Source organism: Prionailurus bengalensis, chromosome D3 (assembly GCF_016509475.1).
Source record: "Prionailurus bengalensis isolate Pbe53 chromosome D3, Fcat_Pben_1.1_paternal_pri, whole genome shotgun sequence".
Lineage (NCBI taxonomy): Eukaryota > Metazoa > Chordata > Mammalia > Carnivora > Felidae > Prionailurus > Prionailurus bengalensis.
The window spans coordinates 90,364,830-90,392,099 of NC_057356.1; the positions used below are offsets into that span (position 1 = coordinate 90,364,830).

General features: G+C 43.3%; 1 protein-coding gene across 1 annotated transcript in view; it reads left to right on the plus strand.

The window, feature by feature from the left end:
- Positions 1–27,270, plus strand: part of ZNF407 (zinc finger protein 407) — a 456,451-nt gene that overhangs the window by 297,288 nt on the left and 131,893 nt on the right. The window contains exon 8 of the mRNA XM_043559094.1: positions 15,203–15,381. Within this exon, the coding sequence (XP_043415029.1) occupies positions 15,203–15,381 (179 nt within the window). The remainder of the gene's footprint in view (positions 1–15,202; positions 15,382–27,270) is intronic.

Sequence of the window (27,270 nt, forward strand, 5' to 3'; positions counted from 1 at the left end):
GAGAGATATATGGATGATCTCAGCATATGTATATTTTTAATTACATGTTCCTTTCAGTTAATGATTTCTGTGTGGCCACTGAAAAATGATGTTATGAATGTAATGATTGTACAATCCAAATCTTACTTCTTGAGTTATACGTACTTATTTTTAACTAATATGCACACACACATATATCACCTTCCTCGCGTCCATTTTTAACAAAACAGTCTCTTAAAACATTGTGTGCTCTGACATAGAAGAGATTCAAAACAAGGATCCAGTTTTATTTTTAAGGTTGTTTTTTTTGTTTGTTTTTGGGGGGTTTTATTTAGTTTAAAAGTGGAATATATGTTTGCTTTAGCTGTAAAAGCACAATCAAGGCACCATGATAAGTGAGTCAGTGTTGTAAAAGTAAAACGAATTTTGCCTTCACTCACATGAGCTATAGAAGGAGGAAGCTTTATTGTCCCTGGGAAAGTGATAAGGCAGAGTAATTGTATATTATACTGTCCCAGAACATCTGCCTGAAGACTGGTGGAACAATTCATCTATCATGGGCGATACAGCATGTTTTGTCTTTCCGCTTTAACCCGTCCCCACTGCTGGCCTGCGTGGAGGTTTTGATAGGGCCTGCGCCTGGGCCGGCGCTCACATTAATCAGTCCCCTTGTTCAACACTCCAGCTGACATAATTACAACCTGCGCACAGCAGTTATTCAAGCCGAGTCCTTGTCACTCGTGGTGCGAAACTACACAGCTCTGATCCCGGAGGGGATTGCCTTATCACACAGAACAAGGGCTCGCAGGAGTCGAAGAGAATAGAAATGGGAAAATGTCTTCCGGGAGTACTATATATTCCTTTAAAATAAGACATTTGAGAGACTTACAAGGGACAAAGGGAAGCATTGTGTGCAGAGACTGAAATGAACCGGTTATTATTTTTAAATGCATTACGTGGAGCATTTTGTAAAAATGGACGTAGATTATTAAATAAATCCAGTGGCCCCGCGTCGTCAGTGACTATTTTGTATTAACTGTTTCTTCAAAAGTGATCATATATGTAACTTCAGAATTAGGAAAGGCTTTCAGTGCTCTTTGGTAAGACTCAGTCTAACAAAATGAATGACGTATTCACTTGAAATCTACTATCAAACAAATACACACTTAACTCAGAGAGCTTTGTAGGGAACAGAGTTAGAGCCAGGGAAAGATTCTTTCAAAACACTTTCAAAGGTGGGCAAGTTCATGGTTTCCTGTGACAGCGCAGTAAGGATCCTGGAGAGAGGGACCAGCAGTGAAACTTTCTGTCTTCTCTCTTGTCCCACCTCCTCTCCCTGATCCTGCCTTGGGTGGATGACCGTCCAGTTCCTCCAGTGTGCCAGCTAGTGGGGGGACGAAGTCTCCTTTTAGCCACTTGAGAATTCGTATTTAAATTTAGGGCAGCCCGCCCCCTCCCCGCCCCCAGCCCGACTAGACTACCAGAGCTGTTGGGCATGTGGCAATTTATGAGATCGGGTCTGTAAACCACCTGATCAGCTGCACTCTTAGGCTCACACGCAGGAACTTGTTGGTGTTTTAAATCGAGTCTTTTTATTCTTCTCTTTAACATTATTAGATTGTGCCAAGCAAAACCAAGCTCTGGCCTAGAGTATCAGAAGTAGTGTGGAACATTTTTGGTTCAGTGAAATTTTACTTATATCATCTTAAATTTGAAAAAGCTTTCAACTATAAACTTTCCATAAATTGTATGTATGTATGTATGTGTGTGTGTGTGTGTGTGTGTGTGTGTGTAACGTGATTTGTAAAGTAGCCTTTTTTTTTTTAACAGGTGACTTATTTCAGGTGCCAGTATTTCGGGCCCCTTTGTGAACGTGTCTCTGTACTCTGTTTTGCCACCTTGGCCTGTCTCATAGTACGAGTCCGGTGACTGCGTGGACCTAGAAAGATGGCCGGGCCCCACTTTCCTGTTCTTCCTTAGTGCACATCCTTTCTCTCAGAAGGCTTCTCATCCACATGCCTTTCCTGGTTTTACAGCATTTCACTTGGCCAAGCTTAGCTGGTGAACAAAAGGGAAGAGTAAAACGCATCCTGTGAGGAAATAAATGCCAAGAGATGAAGAGTGGGGTGGGGGCTGTGTTTTTCGAAGGTCCAGTACAAGCAGAGCGGCAGGACCACACTGCAGAGAACGTCCGCCAGCCAGGCAGAAGATTAGTGGAAGGAGGTGGGACCATTTGTAGGGCTAATTTGACATTTTGATTTTCGCAAGTCACGATCTTCAAGCCGTATTGTTAGCTCAGCCTAGAAGATGTGTTTTTGTGGCCAAATAAGTTTGAGGAACACGCTCTACGGCGTTCCCCGTGTCCGCCCCTGTTAGACTCCTAATGAACAGCACACTGAAGTCTCACAGAGCGCCTGCTGTAGAAGTTCCCTCCTTTCCTACCCGGCAACACAGCAGGTAATATTAAGGATTGAAACAGTTAATGAAACGTATTCTTTCTCTCTGATCTGAAGAAGAGTCAAGGAGAAATCAAGGTTCCTCAGGGCTCGCCCCTACTGGCGGGCCCTCCCCCCTCCATGTGACACGGAGGACAGACCAAGTCTGGCCGCACATTTAGGTCTGTCTCCTTCTCACTTAACAGGGCATGTGAGGGGACTATTCTTGAAGTGTTAAATGCTAACAAATAATTTGGGATTCTAACAGAGTTCAGTGTCGCTTCCTACCATTTTCTTCCTTGGGATTTTCATTGTTCTCCAGTAGAGTGGAAGGCGGGAAGGAGGTTGTTAGGTTTAAAGCCAACTCTTCCCCTTCCTGGTTGTAGATACCTTGAGCAGATGGAACGGAGAAGTGATGTAATTGGACATGACCGTGGGACCATGCACATTGAAGAGTGGGTGGGAGGTTGTGCCTGCTCTTGGGAACACGAGCAGCAGTGTTAGTGGGAGACGAAAGTCTTTGCGTGACGGGCCTGGTGGCACAGGTGGTGCTGTGTCCATACGGAAGTGTGCACGCAATCAGGTGAAACCAGTAGAGCATTTTGAATAGTGTGGAAAGCGAGGTGATTTTAGGCCATTATCAATTAAAGATGCTACTGAAGGAGGGGGGAGGGTGCAGCAGTGGACAGGTGAGATTTTAAACGCTGTTCGGAGTTAAGTTTCATATCGCGAAGCACAGCCTTGAGTTATGGCTATTGATATACGTGATTCCTCTGTCAAATTGTATTGTCTTTGAGGGCGGAAACAAATGTTTCATCTTTATGTTTCTTTTTTTGTGTGAGGTAGGCACAAAATTAAATATATGTTGAATACATTTATTTTGAAAATAATAAGTCAATACAGGTAAAAAATAGATTTTTCTTGTAACTGTACACTTTCCATATGAACTAAAGCAGTAATTGGGCATCCGTGACTTCTGTTCTGAAAGTGCCTTCCAGGGAGCGGGTCTGGAAGGCTGGCCTTGTTCCCATGGCTTCTAGACCAGCCCCCACTGTGCAGGCGTATGTACAGAGGCCCCCTGTGGGTCACACATAGGCTGCTACTGTGGCTGACATTGGGCACCTTTCCCCACGAGCACGTGTTAGTGTCCTAGCTTCGCTCGGAACGTGGTTGTGAATACTGGGCAGGGTTATAACCTGGAACCCGCACACGTCTATCTGCTCAGGAGTAGTGCGAGATGGTCAGTAATGCATCAGCTTTCATCCATTTTTGTGCTAACCTACAGATTCTTTTCAATTTTTTTAATGTTTATTTTATTTTTGAGACAGAGAGAGAGAGCATGCGTGCACAAGCAGGGGAGAGGTGCAGAGAGACAGGGAGACACAGAATCCAAAGCAGGCTCCAGGCTCTGAGCTGTCAGTACAGAGCCCGGCATGGGGGCTTGAACTCATGAACCACAAGATCATGACCTGAGCCAAAGTTGGTGCTTAACTGACTGAGCCACCCAGGCGCCCCCAAATTCATTTTTCTTAGAACATGTGGCTCTGTTGTAGCATCACATGATGCACATCGCCTTATATCACATAGCAAATGCTAACATAATTATAACTGAGAAATGGAGAAAATGTACATGAATTCTTGTGGCCATAGCAATTGATTTCGAAGAATTGGGATTTATGAACAGCGGAAAGTCATGAATATAGGTGATCTGGTACGAATTATCCATAGAAACCACCAGTTAGTTAATGGGAAAAATGAAAAAGTTCGTAGAATTTAAAGCGAGGTGATTCAGAAACTATCCAATTAAACTTTGTAGGAAAAATTCAGGACATTGTATTTCGTGATTACTTGTGATATCTATAAACTCTTTGTATCTTATCAAAAACCCAACAACAAAGAAAGAGGCTTTGGATAATTTTGTAAGTAATTAAACATGCCATTATTTTTAAATATGTATTTTACTTCAATACCCATAAAAGTTACCATTTTACGTTATTTTTACTGTTTCAACCCTGTCACTTGAAAAGTCAGCGTCTTCCTCCTGCACCCCGTTTCCCTGAGATAACTACCTGTAAGCGCTCATATTTTGGTCCTGCTGGAGATAACCTAAGTACTTTGCTGATTCCTCTCTTTGTTTATGCACAGCATCTGGCTGTTGTACCATATCCAAAAGTTAGCTCAATTACCCTGTTTTCCACTATACCCCTCCTACTTCCCTGTTCTTATTATAATATTCTGTTTGGTAATGCAAATGATTACCCTTAAAACTTGACTTACCCTACTTAAATCTTTACATGATTCATCAGTTTGAAATGCCCTATGTAAATAGGAGAAACTTTGCATTTAGAGATTTCCATGTCCGTTCTCAGCTTATGTCCGCTATACTGCTTATTGTTTATAACATTTACATTTGATACAATACTGCACAACCCACTTGTTTTTAAGATACGTGCTCTGATCATATATGCTTTACATGAATAAAACTTAGAAGATACTCTCGTGAATCATCCAAGTAATCCAAAAATACGCTAAGCAAACATACAAGTTTCCTGACTTGGAAACTTTTCCGTAAAGATAATTACCATGAATAGTTTGCTGGCCACCCTTCTTCTCCCCATTTCATGCATTGACATATCTATGTGACTATGCATATAGAATTTTAAGAAGCTGGAAGGAGCCACGTATGTGACTTTTCTGGGACTTGCCTTATTTTCGTTTTGACTTAATACTGTGTCTTGGAAAATCTTCCGTGGTGGGACATAAGGTCTGCCTCATTTTACTTGATGGCTTTTGTCCAACAAATAAGGATGAATGATGAACGGCATACACACTGGGCCTTTTTCAACAACACTCGCCGGGAAAAAGTCACAGTGCAGTGTGTGGCCATGGTCCCTGCCCACATCCAGGCCTCCTGTACCCTGCGGCAACACTTGGAGTTCATGGTGTTGGGCACTGGGCTGGGAGAGTCCTGGCCCTTTGACTGTGGAGCTTCTCAGCTGCACCACTGGGCGAGTGCCATTCTTCATGGGTGCGTGTTCAGGGCTGTGCTCGGGCAGTCCGGGCCTCTTGCCTTGTTCCGACGCCACGAAGCAATGGTTAGGGAAGACCCTCTCTTTCACTGCAGTCAGGCTCTATCTGCCCAGTGCTCTGCCAGGGTGAAGTTGGCTACCATGAAGCTCTGGGGGGGTCCCGGCTCCTACTCTGGGCAGCACGCTCACAAGTTAACTTACCCGTCAGCCGTGTTGAATCCCACAGTGTGGATCACCGTAAAGTAATGATCCGTTCCTCTGCTAACAGATATCCACTTTAAATTTTTCCTAGTGTTTGGGTGTTATAAATAATGGCTTAACAATTCTCTTTGGGGCTAATTTCTAGAAATTGAATTCCTAAGTCCAAGAGTGTGTGTGTGTGTGTGTGTGTGTGTGTGTGTGTGCACGCGCGCGCATGTGTGTGTGTGTGTATATCTTAATTTTTTAGGCAATCCTCAAGCATCTTCCAAAAGCCTTTGCCGACACGGTCACCAGTGATATTCGTCTCCCTTCCCAACAACTAATGTTGCCAGTCTTCTTAAATTTTGCCCTTCTGTTATGTTAGGCTTTAATTTCTATTTCCTTGGCTACTAGAATCATTGATTATGTTTTAATGCTTACATAACCTTTTATAGATCCCCCATTATGGATTTCTTTTTTTTTAAATATGAAATTTGTTTTCAAATTGGTTTCCATACAACACCCAGTGCTCATCCCAACAGGTGCCCTCCTCAGTGCGCATCACCCACCCTCCCCTCCCTCCCACCCCCCATCTACCCTCAGTTTATTCTCAGTTTTTAAGAGTCTCTTATGGTTTGGCTGTCTCCCTCTCTAACTTTTTTTTTTTCCCCTTCCCCTCCTCCATGGTCTTCTGTTAAGTTTCTCAGGATCCACATAAGAGTGAAAACATATGGTATCTGTCTTTCTCTGTATGGCTTATTTCACTTAGCATAACACTCTCCAGTTCCATCCACGTTGCTACAAAAGACCATATTTCATTCTTTCTCATTGCCACGTAGTATTCCATCGTGTATATAAACCACAATTTCTTTATCCATTCGTCAGTTGTTGGACATTTAGGCTCTTCCCATAATTTGGCTATTGTTGAAAGTGCTGCTATAAACATTGGGGTACGAGTGCCCCTGTGCATCAGCCCTCCTCTATCCCTTGGGTCAATTCTAGCAGTGCTCTTGCTGGGTCATATGGTGGATCTATTTTTAATTTTTTGAGGAACCTCCACACTGCTTTCCAGAGTGGCCGCACCAGTTTGCATTCCCACCAACGGTGCAAGAGGGTTCTCGTTTCTCCACATCCTCTCCAGCATCTATAGTCTCCTGATTTGTTCATTTTAGCCATTCTGACTGGCGTGCGGTGGTATGTGAGTGTGGTTTTGATTTGTATTTCCCTGATGAGGAGCAACGTTGAGCATCTTTTCATGTGCCTGTTGGCCATCTGGATGTCTTTAGAGAAGTGTCTATTCATGTTTTCTGCCCATTTCTTCGCTGGATTATTTGTTTCTCAGGTGTGGAGTTTGGTGAGTTCTTTATAGATTTTGGATACTAGCCCTTTGTCTGATATGTCATTTGCAAATATCTTTTCCTGTTCTGTTGGTTGCCTTTTAGTTTTGTTGCTCTTCATTCAGTTTTTGAGATATTTATCTTTATTTCTTATTAATCATAGTTACTCATTTTGTAGTATTAATCATTTGTTTTTATATCTGTTGCATATATTCTCTCCATTTCTTTGACTTGTTTTTTAACTTTATAATGTATTATGCCATGTAGCAGTTTTAACTTTTATGAAGAGTATTTTGCTGCATCTTTTTGTAGCATTTGGGTTTTAAAATTTAGGAATGCTCTTTCCAACCCAGATTATAAAAATATTTTCTGGTATTTTCTTCTAGCACTTTTATAATTTAGTTTGCTTATGTTAATCTTAAAATCCAAATGGCATTTATTTTTACACAGTTAAGGCCATAGAAATCTAATTTGTTTTTCCCCATACAGAAGGCAGTTGACTCAACACCATTTATTATAAAAAACCCATCATTTCCTTATTGATCCAAAATGACATCTTTATCCCTTATATACATGGATCTTTGTGCCTTCTATTCTGGTGATGTATTTGGTTTAACACTCCAAATGACATTCATTTGCTAAACATCATCGATAAAATGTTTCATTTTAGGCAAAGGAATATGAAAATCTTTATTCTTATAACTTCTCACCAATTTTAAATTTAAGCAGCACAAATGTTCTGCAGTCTAAAATTATCACGCTCTTTCCTTACGGGCCCTTCCGTGAGAACATAAGCAGTGGGGGACTGTGTACCTTGGGCCGTGTCACGGGCACTGTGAAACGGTCCCTGAGCTTGTGCACTGGAGCACATTCCTCCAAGCTGCAGTGACTCGGTAGCTTTCTGTCCTCTCCCCCAGAGATCATCTTGTTTTGCTCAGACTGGTTTTTTGCCCAGTAAGTTTATAATTAAATACTACTGGTTAAAAAAATACATGATTAACTTCTTAAGTGTGATTTACATAAATACTTTCTTTGGATTTTTCCTTAGTCATTTTAAACTACTCTTATAAAGATATAGTAGAAACTCTTCCCACTGAAATTTGAAATAAGTACTGTAGTGCACAGTATTGATGCACTTGTTCCAATACATAAAACTTAACTACAGAGTAATTATTTTCAAGGATAGGAGTTGAAAGACTATATTCCAAAGCAGGTGGAAGAAGAAATTTCACTTCTCAGTGTGTACACATATATACACTATATAACTATTTTGAGACTCTGCTTTTATTCAGATGAATTGAAATTACTTTTCATTTACAGTAAGAAAATTGCTAATAATGACCCTGATAGTGCACTGTCTTGCGTTTAATAGAAAGGCTAGCAGCAGTAATAAAAAAAGAATTGAGTACCTACTGTGTTTTCTGAACACGTTTAATGTGATTTACTTTAATTCTCCAGACAGCCTTATGAGATACATATATTATTCCCATCAAACAAAAAGAGTTCTCCATGGTCAGGAAGTTTGGGAATCAAGGTGTTAAGCAAAACTGACATGTTTCTTTAAGTAGAACTTCCAGAATTTTTTATATCAGTTCACATATGTAACATGCCAGATTGTTACCAAAAGATTAGGACCATCATCAATTTCACACAAGAGAATTTGGGAGTCTTGAGGCGGATGTGTAGCTTCCCTGGGGAAACAGAAAACCCAGATTCATCTAGGATCTCCGTGTGCAGGCACTCTCCACACACTTCCGCACACGGCATCCGGGCCACTCTCTCTGTTTCGGCTTCTTTATCAGAAAGGTCATATTATCAGTACACATTAGTAAATACATGGAAAATACTCAGTTGCGTCAGGGCTATTAATTTATTACTGGCCCAGGTCTCTCCGGTTCTATATTAACTCAAGGTGTTTGCTACACCTGCTGAAGACCACAGCCTCATGACTGCCTCCATGATAGCCTGGCTGGCAAGCTGTGATCTAGGAGGCAAAAGGATGAGCGAGCTCTACCGGACGTGAGCCTGCTGCAGCCTGGCTTAGTGAAAAGATTGGCACGTGCACAGACTGGCCAGCTCACCAGAATCAAAAGTCCAGAATTTGCTTGGAACAAATAAAGGTGTTAGCAAGATGGCATTTCAGGTCAGTGGGGGAAAGATGTGCTATTCATGAATGGTACCGGCAGGTCCAGCGAGCAGTCTGGATCTACCCTGTGCACCACGCTCTAGGATGGTTTCGAAACGGGTCTGGTACTTAATGTGAGGTCATGCAACGATACAGGTCCTAGAACAAATTTGGGACACTTCTTTTGTAACTTCCAAATGAGGAAGTCCGAGAACACAGTTTAAAAACTTCTGCTTTTCCATAAGCAAAGTCAAAAGAAGAAAAGGGAAACTAAGGAAAAACTACTTGCAGCTTCTGTCCTAGGCAGTCAGTCTCCTTAATGTATAAGAAAATGACTAATCACACTAAAGAAAAAAAAAGGCAGATCAAAATATGAAAACATTGCATGAAAAAGAATACGTATGGCATTTCAATATTTGAAGGTACTTAACCTCGTTCATTATAAGAGAAATGTAAAGTAAAACCTAAAAAACATGAAACTCCAGTGAGCTGGAGTTTTTTTCTCCTACCAAATTGGCAAAACTTGAACGTTTGGAAACACACTTCATTGGCAAGAATGTGCAGAAACAGGATCTCTCAAACGCTGCTGGTAGAAGTGTAAATTGCTACAACTTCTCTGGAGGGCAGTTTGGCAGAATTTGTCAAAATTATGAAACCATATGCCCGCTGATGCTTGAAACACTTCCACTGGGCATCCTGAGATTCTCTTGGCATCCTGAGAAATCGAAAGTGTCTTACGAGATTATTCATTGCAACCTTGTTGATACGAGCAAGTGATTGGAAACAACCTAAATGCCCGTCCGTAGAGCATCACTGAAACAGAGTATGCTGTGTTCATAATGTGGAATACTGCATGGCCATTAGAAGAGAAAAAGAAGGCAGAGAAGAAAGGGAGCGAGTCGTAGGGAGGGTGGAAGGTAGCATCGGGCGGGGGGGTGGGGGGCTCTCTCATGCTGGTGTGGAAAGACCCCAAGCTGTGTTGCTAGGTGAGGTAAGCAAGACGCGGACTTGTGTTAGGGCAGCAAGTTTATATACCAGGAGGGTAGAGAGTATATCTGTGGCTTGAAAAAGTCGTTTTTAATTCTCCCAAAAGATGGCTCAGAAATTATAAACTGTATCTCCCTGGGGGAGAAGGAGTTATCAAGGCAGAGTGGGGCCGTGGTAGGAGGCACTTTTATTGTATATACCCATTGTTAGACTTTTTGTTTGCAATGGATGTTTGTTCCACAACCTCACTGGTGCTTTTCATTTTAATAACCAAAATAACATACATCAAAAGAGGAAAAAATTCTGTAGAATTTTTTTCAAGTTTCCTTTTCCTTAGGTTAAATGTAACATAAATTTAACTTTATGTGTTTTTTGGGGGGGTTAATAGGTAGTGAGTTAGTAAGTCGTACTAAGAAATAATTTTGCAGAGATCTAGAAGCGCTTTTGATGTTCTGCTTATTATTTTGAAAAGCATTGCCTTCGAACTGAATAAAATATTTCCTTTGTAAGGTAATTTAAGAAGCCTTAAAATGCGTTCCCATTTTGGTCGTTTTGCTGTTGCCCAGCTTGTATTTTACATAACACATCATACTTTAATGTCTTCACGGATGTATAGTAAGCTGCCTCGAGATTTTCATCATGTCCTATTCCAAAATCTAAGTCTAAATTTCCTTATAACTTTCCCACTAACACGGTGCCTGCCGGTGGTGGTCCCAGCACTTCCTGCACGCGTCCTGAATCCCCGTACTGGTGGAACTGGGCTGAGTCCCTTTATCTGTCGTTTCTCTTGTACCAGCCTGTCTTGACTACTGTGATTTGAGCTGGCAAAGTGTGAGTCTTGCAACTTAGTTCTTTTTTGAGACTGTATTGACTCTTCTAGGCCCTGTGCATTTCTGTGTGAACTTTAGGATCGCATTTCGATTTCTGTAAAAAATCCAGCTGAGCTTTTGACAGGGAGTGCATTAAATCTGTACAGCAGTTTGGGGAGTATTGCCATCTTAATAATATTAAGTCCTCCAATCTATGAACAAGGGACAAAAATAAGCTGTTTATCAGGGGTGTCAAAGTGAAGACATTATTCAGTCACTCACTTCTGATTAGTGTATGCCCAGTGGGCTTAACCGCTGGAATGCCTGGCGATTTACATATGACACTATTAGAAATAATATCTTAGAACATCCTTCCTTCTCCCCTACGTCCCGTCTTTGATTAGCCCCACTTCATTTTCCCATTCTAATTACTACTCGTAAATTCGGTTTTGGGGAAGGATGATCATTTTCAGGCTGAGTAACATTCAGAATTACTTAGCAGAAGGTGTCTGGTCTCTATTGTTCACCAAATTTTGTGACATTATTCCATGTTCATAGTATGAACGTAGAGTATTACTCACACAACAGTATGTTATGTTGTGCTCTCAAGTGCAGGGATCAAAAGTTTGTCCTTACTTACTGCAGGTATCCTGCTTTAAATGGTATTGACATAATATGTCATAGCTTTTGCTTCTTAGGCTTTGATTGGAGTACTTTGATTTTGCAGGTGGGAAAGGTTCCTTTTTGTCCCAATATTTTATTTTATTTGTTTAGTGTTTATTCTGAGAGAGAGGGAGAGATTGGATCCCAAGTAGGCTCCACAGTGTCAGTGCAGAGCCCGATGTGGGGTTCGATGCCACCAACTGTGACATCATGACCTGAGCCAAAATCAAGAGTCAGACACTCAACTGACTGAGCCACCCAGGCTCCCCTGTCCCAGTATTTTAAAAAGTTTAATATTGCATAACATTAAATGCAGAAGAACAGATTTTGATTGCGTATAAATACCCTGTCATCCATGAAATGCATAAAATTGTATCTTTTACAGACAGACATTTCCTATTTTATTTTCTTGTGATCATGTATTTAATGTGTCTTACCTGTTTGTGTAGAAAGCATAAAATTATAAAAATACATATATAGATGTATTGTGCATAAAACATATGAATGGTATATATAGTATAAAAATATGTGTATATGTAAATATATGTGCACGAAATAGTCCTTAATACATGATAAGGTACCAAGCTCCACACCACTTCTTGTTTTGTCTATTTTTAAATAAAAAGGCTTTCACCTTTTAAAATTCTCCCCTCCCCTCCTATGCTTGTTCATCATTAGTCTCCTGATTGTTACCTTTCACACGCTCTTTAGGTCCTAAGAGGTGTTAGTTTATTTTTGCCCAAGACACACCCTTCCTAAAAAACAAAATACTCTGTTTTCCATGTCATCTAAGACCTTCACTGAAGATGACGGTTCATTGCTTTATATTCTCTTGTACCTAAGTATGCATTGTGTGTTGAAGTTGGTGGGTTTTGGTAATTCTCATTTCCTCACTTGATCAGGATTGTCTCAGATGATTCTTAATGCCTAGCTTTTTCCATAAGGAAGTAATGTAGGTGGCACCAAAGAGTGGGAAGTTCAAATAACAGTACTAACGAAGTACAGTGGGAGCTTTTTGTTCTCACTCCCTGGTGTGAGTAAACATTGGTGAATTGAGGGGGTGTCTGCGGTGCCATGGAAAACAAAGGGGAGGTCTGTAGAATTAAGGGAGTAATTTGGAACAGTTCACTCAGCTCATCAGGGAATCCAAAAAATGGTCATTTTCCTTTTAATGATAAAAGTGGACATGTGTTTCATCCACCTTCAGATGTTTTCCTGTGTTACTTGTGTCCCCAGGATGCAGAGCTCTTAGCCCAAGGACATTTATAGGATTAAGAGACTCCACAACCCCACCCTTTTCTTAGAACCTGTCTAGTATCTTTGATATGTAAATATATAAGGAAGGAGGTCTTAACCACTTTCTAGCTGAGACCTTTGATAGTCAGCCCCTCTCCTGATGGCCCCTTCCTTCTCCAGTAAAAAATCTCTAGGAGAATCTCTCACTGTCTCTGCCTCCAGGAGACCTGTGATACCCTCAAAGGAGCAGGTCAGTGAGAGCACGAGAGCACATTCGGTATTTATTCATTCTTTACCGAATACTGTGATTATTAATTAGCTCTAGGGATTTATATAAACAGCAAGTTTGGTGATTCAGTAGTGGCAAGAAAGAGGTTAGCTGTATGTGCATATTTTCACAAACTTACACTTAGTCTGATTTTAAGAGAAACTTAACATAAAGCTTGGCAGAGCCCTTGCCGAAGGCAAAGCTGAAAATAACTGAAAAATATCTGTTCCAGTTTTTCTTATTTTTAAAGGTGTTTGCTGTTATTGTAAATATTTCTTATATGTTTGTTTATTTTTAGAGAGAGAGGAAGAGAGAGAGTGTGAGCAGGAGAGGGGCAGAGAGAGAGAATCCTAAGCAGGGTCCGGGCTATCAGCCCAGAGCCCGATGCAGGGCTTGGTCCCATGAACCATGAGATCATGACCTGAGCCAAAATCAGGAGTCAGAAACTTAACCTACCTGAGCCCCCAAGGTGCCCCTATAAATATTTTTTAATGTAAATGTTAATATATAATTAAAGTATATTTGGAAAACAGAAGTGGGCATTGCTGTATAGCTGCATTAACATTTTAAGGTGTTTCGAGTCTAGCTATAGGGGGATCTCTCTGATTCAGTCTTTCTGAATACACACAGCTGGGCATGCGCAATTGATGACTTACTCTGCTGGGGGATGGGAGGGGGGAGGCCCAGCTCTTCCAGAGGAATACTTTGGATCCAGTTACAAAACTGTTGTGACAATGCAGGGTGACTGTTCATTCACGAGGACAGTATTTGCATTTCAGCTTCATCTGCCCTCTCCAGGAAAGGGTGTGCCTGTCCCGTTTGTGGAGTGCTCTTCCTAAGGCCATTCGCATGGACTGTGCCTTGCTTTCATGGTTCTCTTCCATCCCCCCTCCTCGTGAGTGAATAGATAGTGTATTTTCCGGGTCTCTGCATTTCTAACGTCATTGGTTGCCTTTACCTGTGAGTGCTAACGCAGCTACTGGAAAGTTGGGAGATCAGAACCCTCTTTGCATTCCTCACCAGTGTTTCCTAGGGTGCGTTCCCGAAAGCGAACGTGGCGGTGCCGTGGCTCATCCACGATGCACCTGTAACTCGGAAGTGTCAGGGCGGTGCACAGCCTTCACCGTCGTGTGGGCATCGTGACACGTGTTTGCCAACTACCATTTTCCCGCCCTGCCGGTCACAGAACCTTCGCTTCACACAGCGGCCGGCAGGATTTTGTCCTTCGGCAATACCCTCAAGAAAAGCTGATAATCCTATCGCTTGATTTTCTTCTGCCACTTAATTTTGCTCTGCGGGAAACCTGAGGCCAGCCTCACACTTCATTTCTTTCGAGTTAGGCGCAGCCTGCCCCGACCTGCTTAATGTGTCTTACCTGTTTATTACTGTTCTGACAAAGGAAGCGGCTGTGCATGTGTTCAGAAAGGGTCTAGGTGTGCCCTCTCTGATGCAAAGACGTGGAGAGGGGTGAAGGAGCGAGTAGAGGAGTTTGCTTCAGGGAGCAGAGGCCAGCTCCCCGGTACCCAGGCACTTCAGGCCTCACATTGCTGGGTTTGTCGGCAGACAGCGTGAGAGGAATCTCTTCCTGTTCTCAGGGCTGTTTGGCGTATGGCATCCAAGGCCCTCGCTGTATCTTTCAGTGATGGTTCGTGATGCTCGGAAAACTCACAGGCACTTACCACACCGATGCTTCTCTGTCTCCAGACTGTTTTAGAGCCTGACTTCGAAGCGGCTCACTTGGTAGAACGTAAAAGCCAAAGCTTCTTTGTTTCTTTAATGCTCTAAATTCAGTGGAGGCAAGAGTGCTTCCCTTTGTACCTTTCCTTCCTCCTCAGAGGTGTGCTCTCGGGGTGAAGGAAGCTCCTTCAGTGCCCTCAAGTGGCACCAGCATAATTTGAGATGAGAATCGCAGAACCTGAGAGTTTGTGCTTCCAGTTGTGCATAGGATTAAGGTAAAAGGCCAACTTAAAAATCAGCACCAAGGTCCCCAAAACCGCCAGCCTCATGGGATTAATGAATTGCACGAGTCCAAATTCGCGTCTGAGTCCAGCACTTGGACTAGTGCCTGGTAAGGCCTACGTGCGTGCTCTGGCCGCTGTCCGTGTTTGTGGTGCTCGACCTTAATGCGGTTTACTTTCCTTTCTTATTTGCTAGGTCCAACTGTGCTGAAAATATCCGCAAACACATTCTACACACCGGCAAACACGAGGGGGTCAAGATGTACAACTGCCCCAAGTGTGACTACGGGACGAACGTGCCCGTGGAGTTCCGGAACCACTTGAAAGAGCAGCACCCGGACATCGAAAACCCGGACCTGGCTTACTTGCATGCTGGTAAGGGGCTCGGGGCCTTAAAGTAGTTGGCGTTTTTAGGAGGATTTCATTCCGTTTATGAAAACAGAAGGCTGTTGGTCCCTTCCCGTCATTTACCTTAATGTGGTGGAGTGTGTGACCGCGTCTGCTTCGAGACTACGAACGGCGCGTTCCAGGCTCCTCCCACTCGACCAGGGAAACAGGTCTTTTCCGTTCTGTGTCAGCCGGAGCAGATGTGACAAAGTAACCACCACCCCCGCCCCCGCCCCGGACGGTAAAGTTATAACCACAAATAGCCGACAGGCAGTGAAACGTTTGCAATGGTAGTAGTTGTTTGAACTTCATGTTCTGACCGATGGGTAACATTTTTAACTTTTTTCAAAGCATGTTTGTGAATTGAAATGTTACGCCCTGTCCCTGTGTACCACTGTCTCGTGAGGAGTACCTGGAGAGGGACGTGACCGAGGACGGTGAGTTGAGCGACTTGGCACGGGGTACCGTGGTGTCGCTCACTCCCCAGAAGTTAGGAGGGCCTTGTCCACGGTGTGAGGGCCGTGTTGGTGGCGGCAGAGGTGGCTGCTAAATGCTGTGGCCTCCTTGGATTGGAAGTCGGGTAGCCCCCTCTGAGGGGGTCAGGGGCATGGCAGCAGCTGCTGGCGTAAGCAGGACCACTCCTGTGTGTAGCCCAGCGTTTTGACGAGCAAGAATGCCTCCCTTGAGTGCTGAGTCCTTACTGTGCGGAACAGCAGTGTGATGGACGTGAGTATGAGTACCTGCTTGAGGAAGTGCTTGCCCGAAGGAAATTTAGAGTAAGTTCTGAGATGGAGCCCAAGCGGTGCTGTATTTAAATAGTAGCAGTTGATACAGCGGGTGTTTTAGGCAGACGCTTTGGGATCAGTTGGAGACAAATGCAAACTCTGTCTACGTCTTTCCTTCCCGGCCCCGTGACCTCAGGCAGGCCCGCTCCGTCTTGCGTCAGCTGTCTCGTGTGTAAATCTACACGGTGGCAAAGAAGTTCAAAAGCTAACGGCTAAGAAGCTCTTAGCTCGGTACCTTTTGTGCCTGACCAGCACGAGCCGCGCAGAGGGGGCGGTGGGTCACAGGGGTAACGCTGGAGATGTGACAAAAGTGTTGGAAAGTTGTGGCAAACCCTGCCCAAAGTGCAAAAGTCATGGGAAACCCTGCCCGTTTGCAAAACGCGTAAACCGTCTTTGCTCAGGCAACACGTACGTGGAAAGAAACAGAACCTAATGAGTTATTTGATGGATAATATTCTTATTGATCGATTATTAACACATTTGACAACGTCTGCATATAAGGTCTTGTGTTTTCTGCTGCTGTGTTCTTTCAGATTCGTGTTTGCTATGATTGGCCTTTTAAGGTAATGGTAGAACGTCTTATTTTTTCTCTGTGTTGTATCCAGGGCTGTTTTTGAAAAACAGAAACACAGGTCAGTATTCCTCACATTTTGGTGGGATTGTTACTGAAAAGGTTTCAGACTGGACAGTTTAAAGCTTTAGTCACAAAAACAGATGAAGTCAAATTGAAGTATCTTCTGGCCTTCATCACCTAAGGATTCTTCCCTCAGATGAGCCCTGACCATACGGCCGCCAGAAGAACTGCCTGTGGACGGAGGGACTTCAGGAGATGGCCGAGCCAAGTGATATCGGGCCATCAACAAAGTACCGTTTTTGTTAAAGTTTATTTATTTTGAGAGAGACGGTGACTGCACAAGTGAGGGAGGGGCGAAGAGAGAGAGGATCCCAAGCAGGCTGCGTGCTGTCAGCTCAGAGCCCAACACGGGGCTCGAACTCGTGAAACCGTGAGATCATGACCTGAGCTCCTCTCAGCGGAGCCACCCAGACGCCCCGGCAAAGTACCATTTTCAAGGTAGTACTGTGCCTGCTTCTCAAGGCTCGATATCAGTGTCTCCCATCTCTCGCTGCGCCGGTTAGACATTGAAAACCGGGTTATTTCCCTGAAAGAAAGTACTTCTGACTTGCAGATGAACACCAGGGACAGGGGCGGAAGCTGACTGCAGAGCAGAGACACGCGTTCCTTCCGTCCTGTGCGGAAAGGACGGGCCGGTGCCGCAGGAGCAACGCTGTGTGTGCCTTGGAGAGGTGTTCTGAAATAGTGCTAGTGTAGAACGAGCTTTCAGAACCATTATCCTAGTTCCCGTGTGTGTGTGTGTGTGTGTGTGTGTGTGTGTGTGTGTGTGATGCTCACGCGGGTGTAATCCTAGTTTGTGGTCTGCATTCATAATTCTGTTGGAAGCCGTTTTCTAGGCAAGTCCCAGTTGCTCACACACCAGACCCACGGGGGGCGGTCCGGGGAGCCGGTTGCCGGTCCCTCCCCGTGCGTGGCCACCGTCTCTTTGGTGGTATTTTTGCTTTGGCAGACTTAGCTCGGTTACGAGAAAACTTCAAAAAGGTAGACTGTTGTAGACTGGCTTTTTGACCTTGTGATTGTCAACCGTCTGCGGTACGTCTGGGGACGCGCCACGGGAGCCTTCCTCAGTGTAAAGAAGATGCCGAGTCAGGCCCTCGCCGCTCCGCATTCCGTACTGTGTGGTGGTGGGACTGGGCACCGTGGCTGGTGAGCCCCCGGCGGGCGGTGGGCACCGTCGAGGTCCCGCGGCGGCGTCACGGTCCTCCGAGAGAGCGGCCGACGGCCCGGCCCGGGAGGACACCACCGGCCGTGTTGTGCGCTGTCTGCGCCCTTCCTGTGCCGAGAATCTTGCAGGCCAGCGTTCAGGGAAGCATGGTGCGCGGTTCTTTTAATACAAAGCTGGGTTTGAAACCACCCCAAGATCACGTGGTCCCCACTCGGCTCTCCCCGTGTGTCAACCAGCTAAAGACTGTTAGAAGGGACGCACTAAGCCGCAGCCACAGAAAAGACTGTACCCAGCGTCATTTGGGATAGTTTAAACTTCAGTTGAGACCACATTTAGAAATGCACATGTTAAAGTAAGGTACCGGGTTGCTCTGTGGGAAACAGTTGTGCGGAAAGAGGCTTTCCCGTCCCGTGATCGTGTGCCTCCCCGGCTTTGTGTACATTGCGAGGTAGCTGCAGTTATTGGGTGAGGAAGTCAGCCAGAGCCCCCCGGAGACCGGTTCGCGTCCTGGTGTGCCAGTCTGTAAGGCTGGGCCGATCTCCGGACATCTCCAGGCTTCAGATTCCTCATCAGCAGAGTCAGGAGCCACCTGTGTTTCCGTCTGTAGGGCAGGCCTGCAGGGCAGGACAGATTTGAACGCCAGTCCCCATTCCCTTGTTGAACGACTTTGGAAATGCTGTTTTAATTCGGTGGGTCTCAGTCCCCCCCCCCCCCCCCCCCCCCCCCCCCCCGCCGTGAGATGCTAACAGCGACGGCTGCGACACAGGTTTCTTATGATCTAAAACTGGTGACACGGGAGCTACACACAGACATCGCAATACTCGGCGTCCGTGGCTGTTCAGTTTTCTTCTCCGTTGACTCTGTTGATGAGTCGTTGTGTCTTTTCTCTCAATTATTTGGGGGAACCAGGAGAACGATTTTGGTATCATTTCTCCTGTCACAGTCCAGAGAATTAAAGGCTCCATGCGAGCGTTAATTTTGGTTATAGCTTTGTTTGAAAAGCAGGTACAAGTGGTTACTTTTAAAACAAAGGTTGGTTATGTAGATACGTATTATTTGATTTCCAGGCCCTTGGGGATTTTTCTAGTCATCTGTTTGTTAACTATGGAAATAGTGATGTAAATGGACTTCTAGGTTCTGGCTACTGTGCTTATAGAACATAATTCTGAATTATTTCAGTGCTTTGAAATTTACTTATGCTTTAAGTCCACAATTTGGTGAGTTTTGGTCAATGTTTGAGACGTACTAGAATGGAATGTAAATAATGGAGCTGCTTGGTGCTGTATTCTGTGCTCCCTTGTACATCACTTACTTTGAGTTTTTTCACCGTGCTGTTCAGACTGGCCTATATTCTTATATTTTTTATGCTACCTCTGTCAGCTGTGGTAAAGTTGCGTCCTATGATTGTAGATTTATCCATTTTTTTTACATTCTCTTACTTTTGGTTTTACATATTTTGAAGCTCTATCACTGGCTACTCAGAACTTTAAGATTGTTTTATACACTTACCCAGGTATCATAAAGAAAATACGTGTATTCCCTTGTAATTAAGAAATGCTCCTTTTTATCTATAGTAATGCTTCTTGCCATCATTCTGTGTTTCCTGTTAGTGTAGCTACATCAGCTTCTTTATAAGCAGCATGTAGCTGCATTTGGATTTTTACCTGCTGGGGCAGTTTTAATCTTTTTACTGGAAATAGTCATTTACTCTAGTATTTATACTTCATATCATTATTGATACCTTCATCATAGTCAAAACCTGAAACTAGCCAATGTCCATCTAGTAGAATGTATAGTAGGCTCTGTGTTCACCTACTGGGACCCTCTGTAGCAGGGAGGACGTACAGAGTAGGAGAAAGGAACAGCATGGATAAATCTCTCAGTCACAGTATTGTATGAACTAAGCCAGACACAGAAGAGTGGATTCTGTGCAGTCCTCTTCTTACGAAATATACAACCAGCCACAACTAATCTGTGCTGTTAGGAACCAGGGTACGTTCCCCCTCGGGGGCAGCAGTCACCGGGATGAGGAACAGTCGCTCTATCCCATCCAGAATAGTGATACTCTGTTTCTCACTCCTGATGTTGGGATATGATTGTGCTCAATTGGAGAAAATCCCTCAAGCTTGCCTGTGAGCTGTGCACTTCTCTGTATACATATTTTTTTTAATGGGATTTCTTTGCTCCCTGTATTTCCTTTTTGTTTTTAATTTTTTTAACATTTCTTTACTTTTGAGAGACAGAGACAGAGAATGAGTAGGGGAGGGGCAGAGAGAGAGGGAGACACAGAATCGAAAGCAGGCTCCGGGCACCGAGCTGTCAGCACAGATCCTGACACGGGGCTCTAACTCACGACCCGTGAGATCATGACCTGAGCCAAAGTCGGACGCTCACCTGGCTGAGCCACCCAGGCGCCCCTGCTTCCCGTATTTCCAAAGAGACTCGTTCTAGATCTGATATGAGATTTTGCAATCAGATTACTTCCCACAAAATCGACCTCAAATTAAAAGTCTCCAGAACTCTTTCTGTCACTGTACATTATCATTTTCTTTCTGTTCAGTGGAATCCATTTCACCCCCAAGATGGTCTTTATTTGACCTCTGTATTAGCAGTTGCCCGTCTGCCATCTGTTACCCAAGACTAAGCGTGGTGTTCACCCACTCCACCCTGAGCAGGAATTAAACACACTCTGTGCTTGCAGTACGAGTGACCTCCAGCTGGACGTGGGTCATTGTGTCTCAGAATACTTCCAACATCCAGGGAGGAAGAGGATGGAGAAGACCATGGGAAGGTAGAGGGAAGCACGCGTAGCTCTCGTGATTGTGCCGAGCAAGAACAAAGAGAGGGTTTTTCCTCCTGAGCTCCAGGTGACAGATGCACAGTTACGCCTCTGCAGCTCTCGGGGCCCACTTGTTCTGCAGTGGTGCTCCCTGCCGGGGCGGGGAGGGGGGGGGGGCGCCCACTGGACGTCCTGGTGGCGTGGCCACTCTAGTGGCGCTCCCTGCCGGGGGGTGGCGACACAACCACTCTCTGCGGCATGACAGTGAGACCCATGGAGTTACTTCAGATCTCCTCTGAGAAGCTGGGGCTTGAAGTGTGTAAATGTTTTACATGTTGTCTAAAGACAACGATCAAGTGATGTTCTCTATTCAGGAGAAATTAAACATTAAGTGATGACATGGTATTGTCTCTAATTCCTTTAGTTTTTGCTTATTGTTGGGTGTTTTTTAAACAAATCCTATTTAAATCGATGCGATTTTCATCAGTTCTTATATATTTATTAAGACTTCATCATTTAAAAATGTACATTGGATTATGACGCGTGCAATATGATAGCCCACAGATCTATTCTCTTCACAAAGTGGGATTTTCATATTATTCTTTAAGATAATCAGTTTTTTTAATTCTTTAAAACATGTATTATTTAATTGCATTCCATAGCATTTTCCTCTTACCCAGTTATAAAGAATAAGAATGTGAAAGTTTGACTCTTATCAAAACTCCAAATCCTTTCCTTTCTAATGCTAACTAATGTGGTACCAGTTAAACTATACTTAACTGATTCTGTAATTCTCTCCAAGTGTATCAGTGCATATTTAGGCAGATTGAATTTCATATTCCACCCTGGAGCCCCTTTGCTTAATCTATCACGGTTAAGATAAAACATCTGTAGCCTTTTGTACCTTAACCATTCCCTCTCATTTAGCGGAATATTCAGATTTTCTCATATAAAAGATTTTCTTCATCATTAATTAAAAACATTAGCGTTCTGATGTACAGAGCCTTGTAGAATGTAGTTTTCCCCAGATTGTGGGGCCTCTATTTTTAACCCCATTACTTTCAGCCCCTTTTGTTAGTTGGTGCTCTGACACATGTCATGACATTTTGTACAATAATTCATTTTATGAAGAGGTCCAAAAAATCTTAGAAAATCCTGACAGTTTCTCATTGGTTCTCCTTACATAAACCAATTATTACTTCAACCTAAAAAGGAACGAAATTTTTTCTGACATGATTGCCTTTGGTAAATCCATGCTGACTCACTCCTATTAAATTGTACTTCTCCAAATGTATCATTAAGCTCATCCATAAGTATCATCTCAAATTTATTTCCTAATATAGATGTTAGACTAGCAGCTCTATAATTTTCAGCCTCTACCCTCTTTCTTTTTAACCTTCAGACTGGATTCCTTGTTTTCCAGTCTCCTGATATTTCACTACTAACAAAAGACTTCCTAAAATAATTAACAGTTCAGCAGTTTGATTCTTTAACCTCAGACATCACCCATGGGTTAATTTACTGTTTTTCTTAACTGCTGCTAAATGTCTTTGTTCCTTTCTAACTCCTGTCTACACATTCCGGTGCCTTCTGGAAGGTGATGTCCACCACGTCCCTCTCTGCAGGACAGGTTTGATGTTGTGGTCACTGGCTTTTTCCCTTTGCTGTCTTTCTCACTCTCAGCCCTGTCGGATTCCCTGAGTTTAGAACTGACTCCCTGACATACTGTATAGTCAGTGGGTGATTCATGCCAAAGCAGTGTTTTTCGTCAACCAGCCTTTTCCAGTAAGAGACTTGCTCGTTTGTGGCTACTTGTCGGTAAACACACTGTTACTGATAAGCAGACCCTCTCAACTCATGGCCGTCTCTCTTTTATTGAATAATATACTGAAATAGTTTGTTTCAAAACCTTCTAATTATACAGTTTAAAATATTTTTTAGTTCAGTCTGCTTAGGAATAAATGTTCTGACTCTTCCTTGGTACGTCTGAAAACTTCCTTTGTCCGCTTATCCCTGCGGAGCAGGGCTGGGGACATCCGTGCTCCCTCTCTGGTCTGCTCTCCCGCAGTAGGGCGTCCTCACTGTTGGAGACGCATCCGGATTGTCCACGGCGTGCTTTCCTGTTTGGGGTGGCCAGTGCGTCGTACTAAAGAACGCTGTTACTTTACATTGTCGCATTGTGACTTTGCAGTGACAAAGAAACCAAACTTTTCACCGAGCCATTAATTCAAAACAAAGCTCTTTTATAGGTGTTATTCCCAAGGTAACGATTTCTTAAAAATGGGTCTCCGAGATGCTGACTTTGCCCAAGGAGGCTGAGTAACGACAGTGCGGCCGACCACAGTCCATGCCTGACTGCCTCCCAGGAGTTTTCCAGTTCCGTAATCCTGCACGGACAGGAGCTCGAAACAGAATCGGCATCTGTGAGTTAATGAAATTATCGTGAAGTCTTAAAATTTTGGAGTTTTAAGACTTCAGATAATCTGGAAACAGGAACTAGGAAGTGAGATGTATAATATAACGCATCAACAGAACCACCAGGGGTAAATGTTTTCACAGTTGTACTTGTGCTGCCTAGCACGGAGCCCGGCAGACAGTGGGGGCAAGTGTCAGCCAGGTGAACTTGGTGTTAGCATCCTGACTCTGACGCGTCCAGACGCGTGACTCTAATGAAGTCACTCAACCATTCTGGGTCTGTGTTCTCCACGGGAAAATGAGTAACACTGTTTAGCCCTTCTTTTGAATATCAGATTAAATCATGCCTGTGAGAGAGCTTTGAAAATTATTACTGGTATTGAGATTTCCTTTATTTTTTTTTAACTTTTTAAAATGTTTATTGTTGAGAGAGAGAGTGCAAGCAGAGGTGGGGCAGAGAGAAAGGGGGACAGAGAGAAAGGGGGACAGAGAGAAAGGGGGACAGAGAGAAAGGGGGACAGAGGATCCACAGCAGGCTCTGTGCTGACACCAGAGAGCTCAATGTGGGGCTCGAACTCACGAACCGTGACATCATGACCTGAGTCGAAGTCGGGCATTCAACTGACTGAGCCACCCAGGCACCGCGATATTGAGATTTTCTTTAAAAGAGAAAGGTAGTGGGCTTTGTTGTTGCTGTTTTAATGGCAGGAAGTTAGAGCGGAAGGGCTGAAACGATTGTTCGCGTTTATTTCAAGTTGCTGTTGAGTCACGAGCCTCAGCCACGGACGTGCCTGTGTGTTAGCGGTCCATCCATATGTCGGCAGGACAGTCTGAATATACGTCTGCAGTGAGGGTTCGAAAAGGTTGACAGAAAGCCTTTTTTCAGAGTAGAAACTTACCGCTTAACTTGAATTATTTCTATTCTTATTTATTATGCTTTATATTTTTAAAACTGTCTTTAAAAACGCATATGATCCTGAAATAATGTCCTTCCTAGTATGTATTTTAATGTTTTGTGAAGTCCTCAAAGGCAGTCACAACATTTAAGGTAAAGTCAGAATACACCATTAAAATGTAGCTTTTGTTAGTAACACCTCATACAACTGGCTGGAGATAATGTAAAATTCATGTAAATCCATTCAGTTCATCGTTTTGTGGTAGATCTCAGGCCCTCACAGGACTCAGCCCCATCCCCTACCTGTGTGATCTTAGAAGTTTTAAAGTAGTGGTTAATTTCTTTCCAGTGAGAACTCCACTCTCTTCTTTCTTGGGAGGCCTCGCTAAGTGTAATTAGCTGTGTAATTCGGAGCCACATTAAAACTTTGCTTAGGGATTCTTTCCTTGCTGCTGCAAGGTTATACAGGCACATGACAGTGTGTGTACCTCATCAGCAAGCAGAATTGTGATCTTATCGAGGCTAGCGTTCACGAACTGAATTCTGAAAGTTAAAATAGTTAAAGAGAAAAAAAGAGAAAACAAAATTGTGATCTTATCCCCCCTGACAACTTCATTTATCAAAATTTTAAGGGGGAAAAAATTGATTGTACAAAGTTATAGTGGGTACGGTATGATTTTATCAGGTAATTGATGTGGCTTTTGTTTTTATATAGACCTTTATCAACTGTTTAATTCAATATAATTTATATATTTAAAAAATTTGCACACCCTCACATTTGTATCTTGACCCTGAGTAAAATGCAGTTTTATACGAGGGAAACAAGGTAGGTGTGGGCAGGTCTTCCTGCTGACGTGGCATAATTGTTACCGTTCCCGCTGAAACCATCTGTGGGAAAATCATGTACAGGTTCTTTGGGTTATGGGGGAAATTTAGGTGTGCTCTTTCATTAGTACTGAAATTTAGTTCAGAAGATGTAAAATACATGTTATCAATCATTTGCGATTTTTTTTTTTTGAGCAACATTGCCATTTAGCGGGTTTTCCTTATTTTGAGTTTTTATTTTGGAAATAATTTGAAAAAAAGCTTTTTTAACGTTTATTTTTGAGAGAGAGAGAGAGAGAGAGAGAGAGAGAGAGAGAGAGAGAGAATGTGAGCAGGGGAGGGGCAGAGAGAGAGAGGGAGACACAGAATCCGAAGCAGGTTCCAGGTGCTGTCAGCACCAAGGCCAGCACGGGGCTCGACCTCATGAACCATGAGATGATGACCTGAGCCTACGTCGGACACTTAACCCACTGAGCCACCCAGGTGCCCCGAGTTTGAAATAATTTTAAACTCAAAGAAAAGTTGTAAAAGCAGTACAGAGTTCCCAAATATCCTTTGTCCAGCTTCTGCAAATGTTAGCGTCAGATACGACCATGATACGATTACCAACACCGAAGACATTAGTGTCGGCACAAGACCATTTCGTAAGCTGCGTTCTTCGTTCCCAGCTCACCAGTTTTCCTTCCGTTTTTCTGTTCCAGAACTCAGCTCAGGAACCAACATGCCCTTTACTGTGTTTCTTTGGTCTTTTCCAGTCCGTGCCAGTTTTTCAGTCTTTCATTATCTTTGATAACCTCGATGCTTCTAAAGAATATGGATCAGTTATTTTGTAGAATGTTCTTGTATTGCAGTAGTCTGATGTTACTCATGATTCCGTTTTTTTTTTTTCTTTTTAAGTTTTGTTTATTTACTTAGAGCAAGCAAGCGGGGGAGGGGCAGAGAAAGAGATTGAGAATCGCAAGCGGGCTCCACACTGCCAGGTTCGGGGCTCAGACCCACGAACCATGAGATCATGACCTGAACTGAAATCTGGAGTTGGCCGTTTTACTGAGTGGGCCACCCAGGCGCCCCTCTGGTAAGGTTTTTAAGCATCTCGCAGAGCAGACGTCTGGCACGTCAGGGTGTGTTACGGTGGGCGGTGTAAACTGGATCCATTGAGTGAGGTGGTCTCTCCATATTTCTCCACCACAAACTTACTGTTTTCTCCTTTTTAATTAATTCACATCTCAGGGGAGATACTTTCAGATTATGCAAATAACCTGTTTCTCCTCAAGCATTTGCCCACTAATTTTGACATTCATTAGTGGATCTTGCCTATCACAGGAACCTTGGAGTTTTAGCAGTAATATTCTCTTTCCCTCGTTCCTTCCACGTTTAATTGGAATTCTTCTTTAAGGAATATCTGTCCTTTCACTCCCAATTATTTCTTATTCAATTTATTTTTACCAGTATGAATTTATTATACTCTGTGGTTTACGATTCAGCATCGTTATTTATTTTCTAGCTTTGGCCACCGCGAGCTCTCCTGGTTGGGCTTCTGTGTCCTTTGATGGGCTCCAGCCTTTTCCGACTGTCCCTTTACTTTCTTAGCCCCACAGTGTGCTCTAGGTCATCTGGTGTTCTGCCTGCCCTAATCCTAAAATCATCCTCTTCTTTAAGGATCTTTGGTTTCTTTTATTGGAGAATGGTATTTAGAAACCAAGGTATGCACACTATGTGTACTCATTGCTTCCATGCACCCTTGGCTTGTGGGCTTTCTCAGCAGACAGAAGTAGGAAATGTATGTGTGCATACTAACCCCTGCATTGCCATAAATACACAGTTTTATCGATCTATCTAAAACATAAATTGTCTTTGACCTAAGTAGAACTAAAGCTATAAAACCCTTAGATGAAAACATATGAACTAATCTTTGTGACCTTCAGTTGGGCAATAGTGTTTTGGATATGACACCAGAAGCTAAGGCAATAAAAGAAAAAATAAATTGGACTTCTTCAAACTAACAACTTTTGTGCCTCAAACAATACCATCAGGAAGATGAAAGGAAAACCCATAAAATGGGGAAAAAAAATTGCAGATCTACCTGATGAGGGACTTACATCTAGAATATATAAAGATGCCTTGAACTCAACAGTAACCAAGGAGATTACTTAATTTAAAAACAGGCAGAGGACCTGAATAGCCATTTCTCCAAAGAAAATATAGAAGTGGCCAGGAAACACATGAAAAGATGCTCAACATCATTACTTGTCAGGGAGATGCAAGTCAGGACCCTGATGACAGTCCACATCTAGGTCGTTTACTCTTTTGGCAGTTACATAAACAGAGCTGCTGTTAACATTCACATACAAGTTTCTGTGTAAATGTAAGGTTTCATCT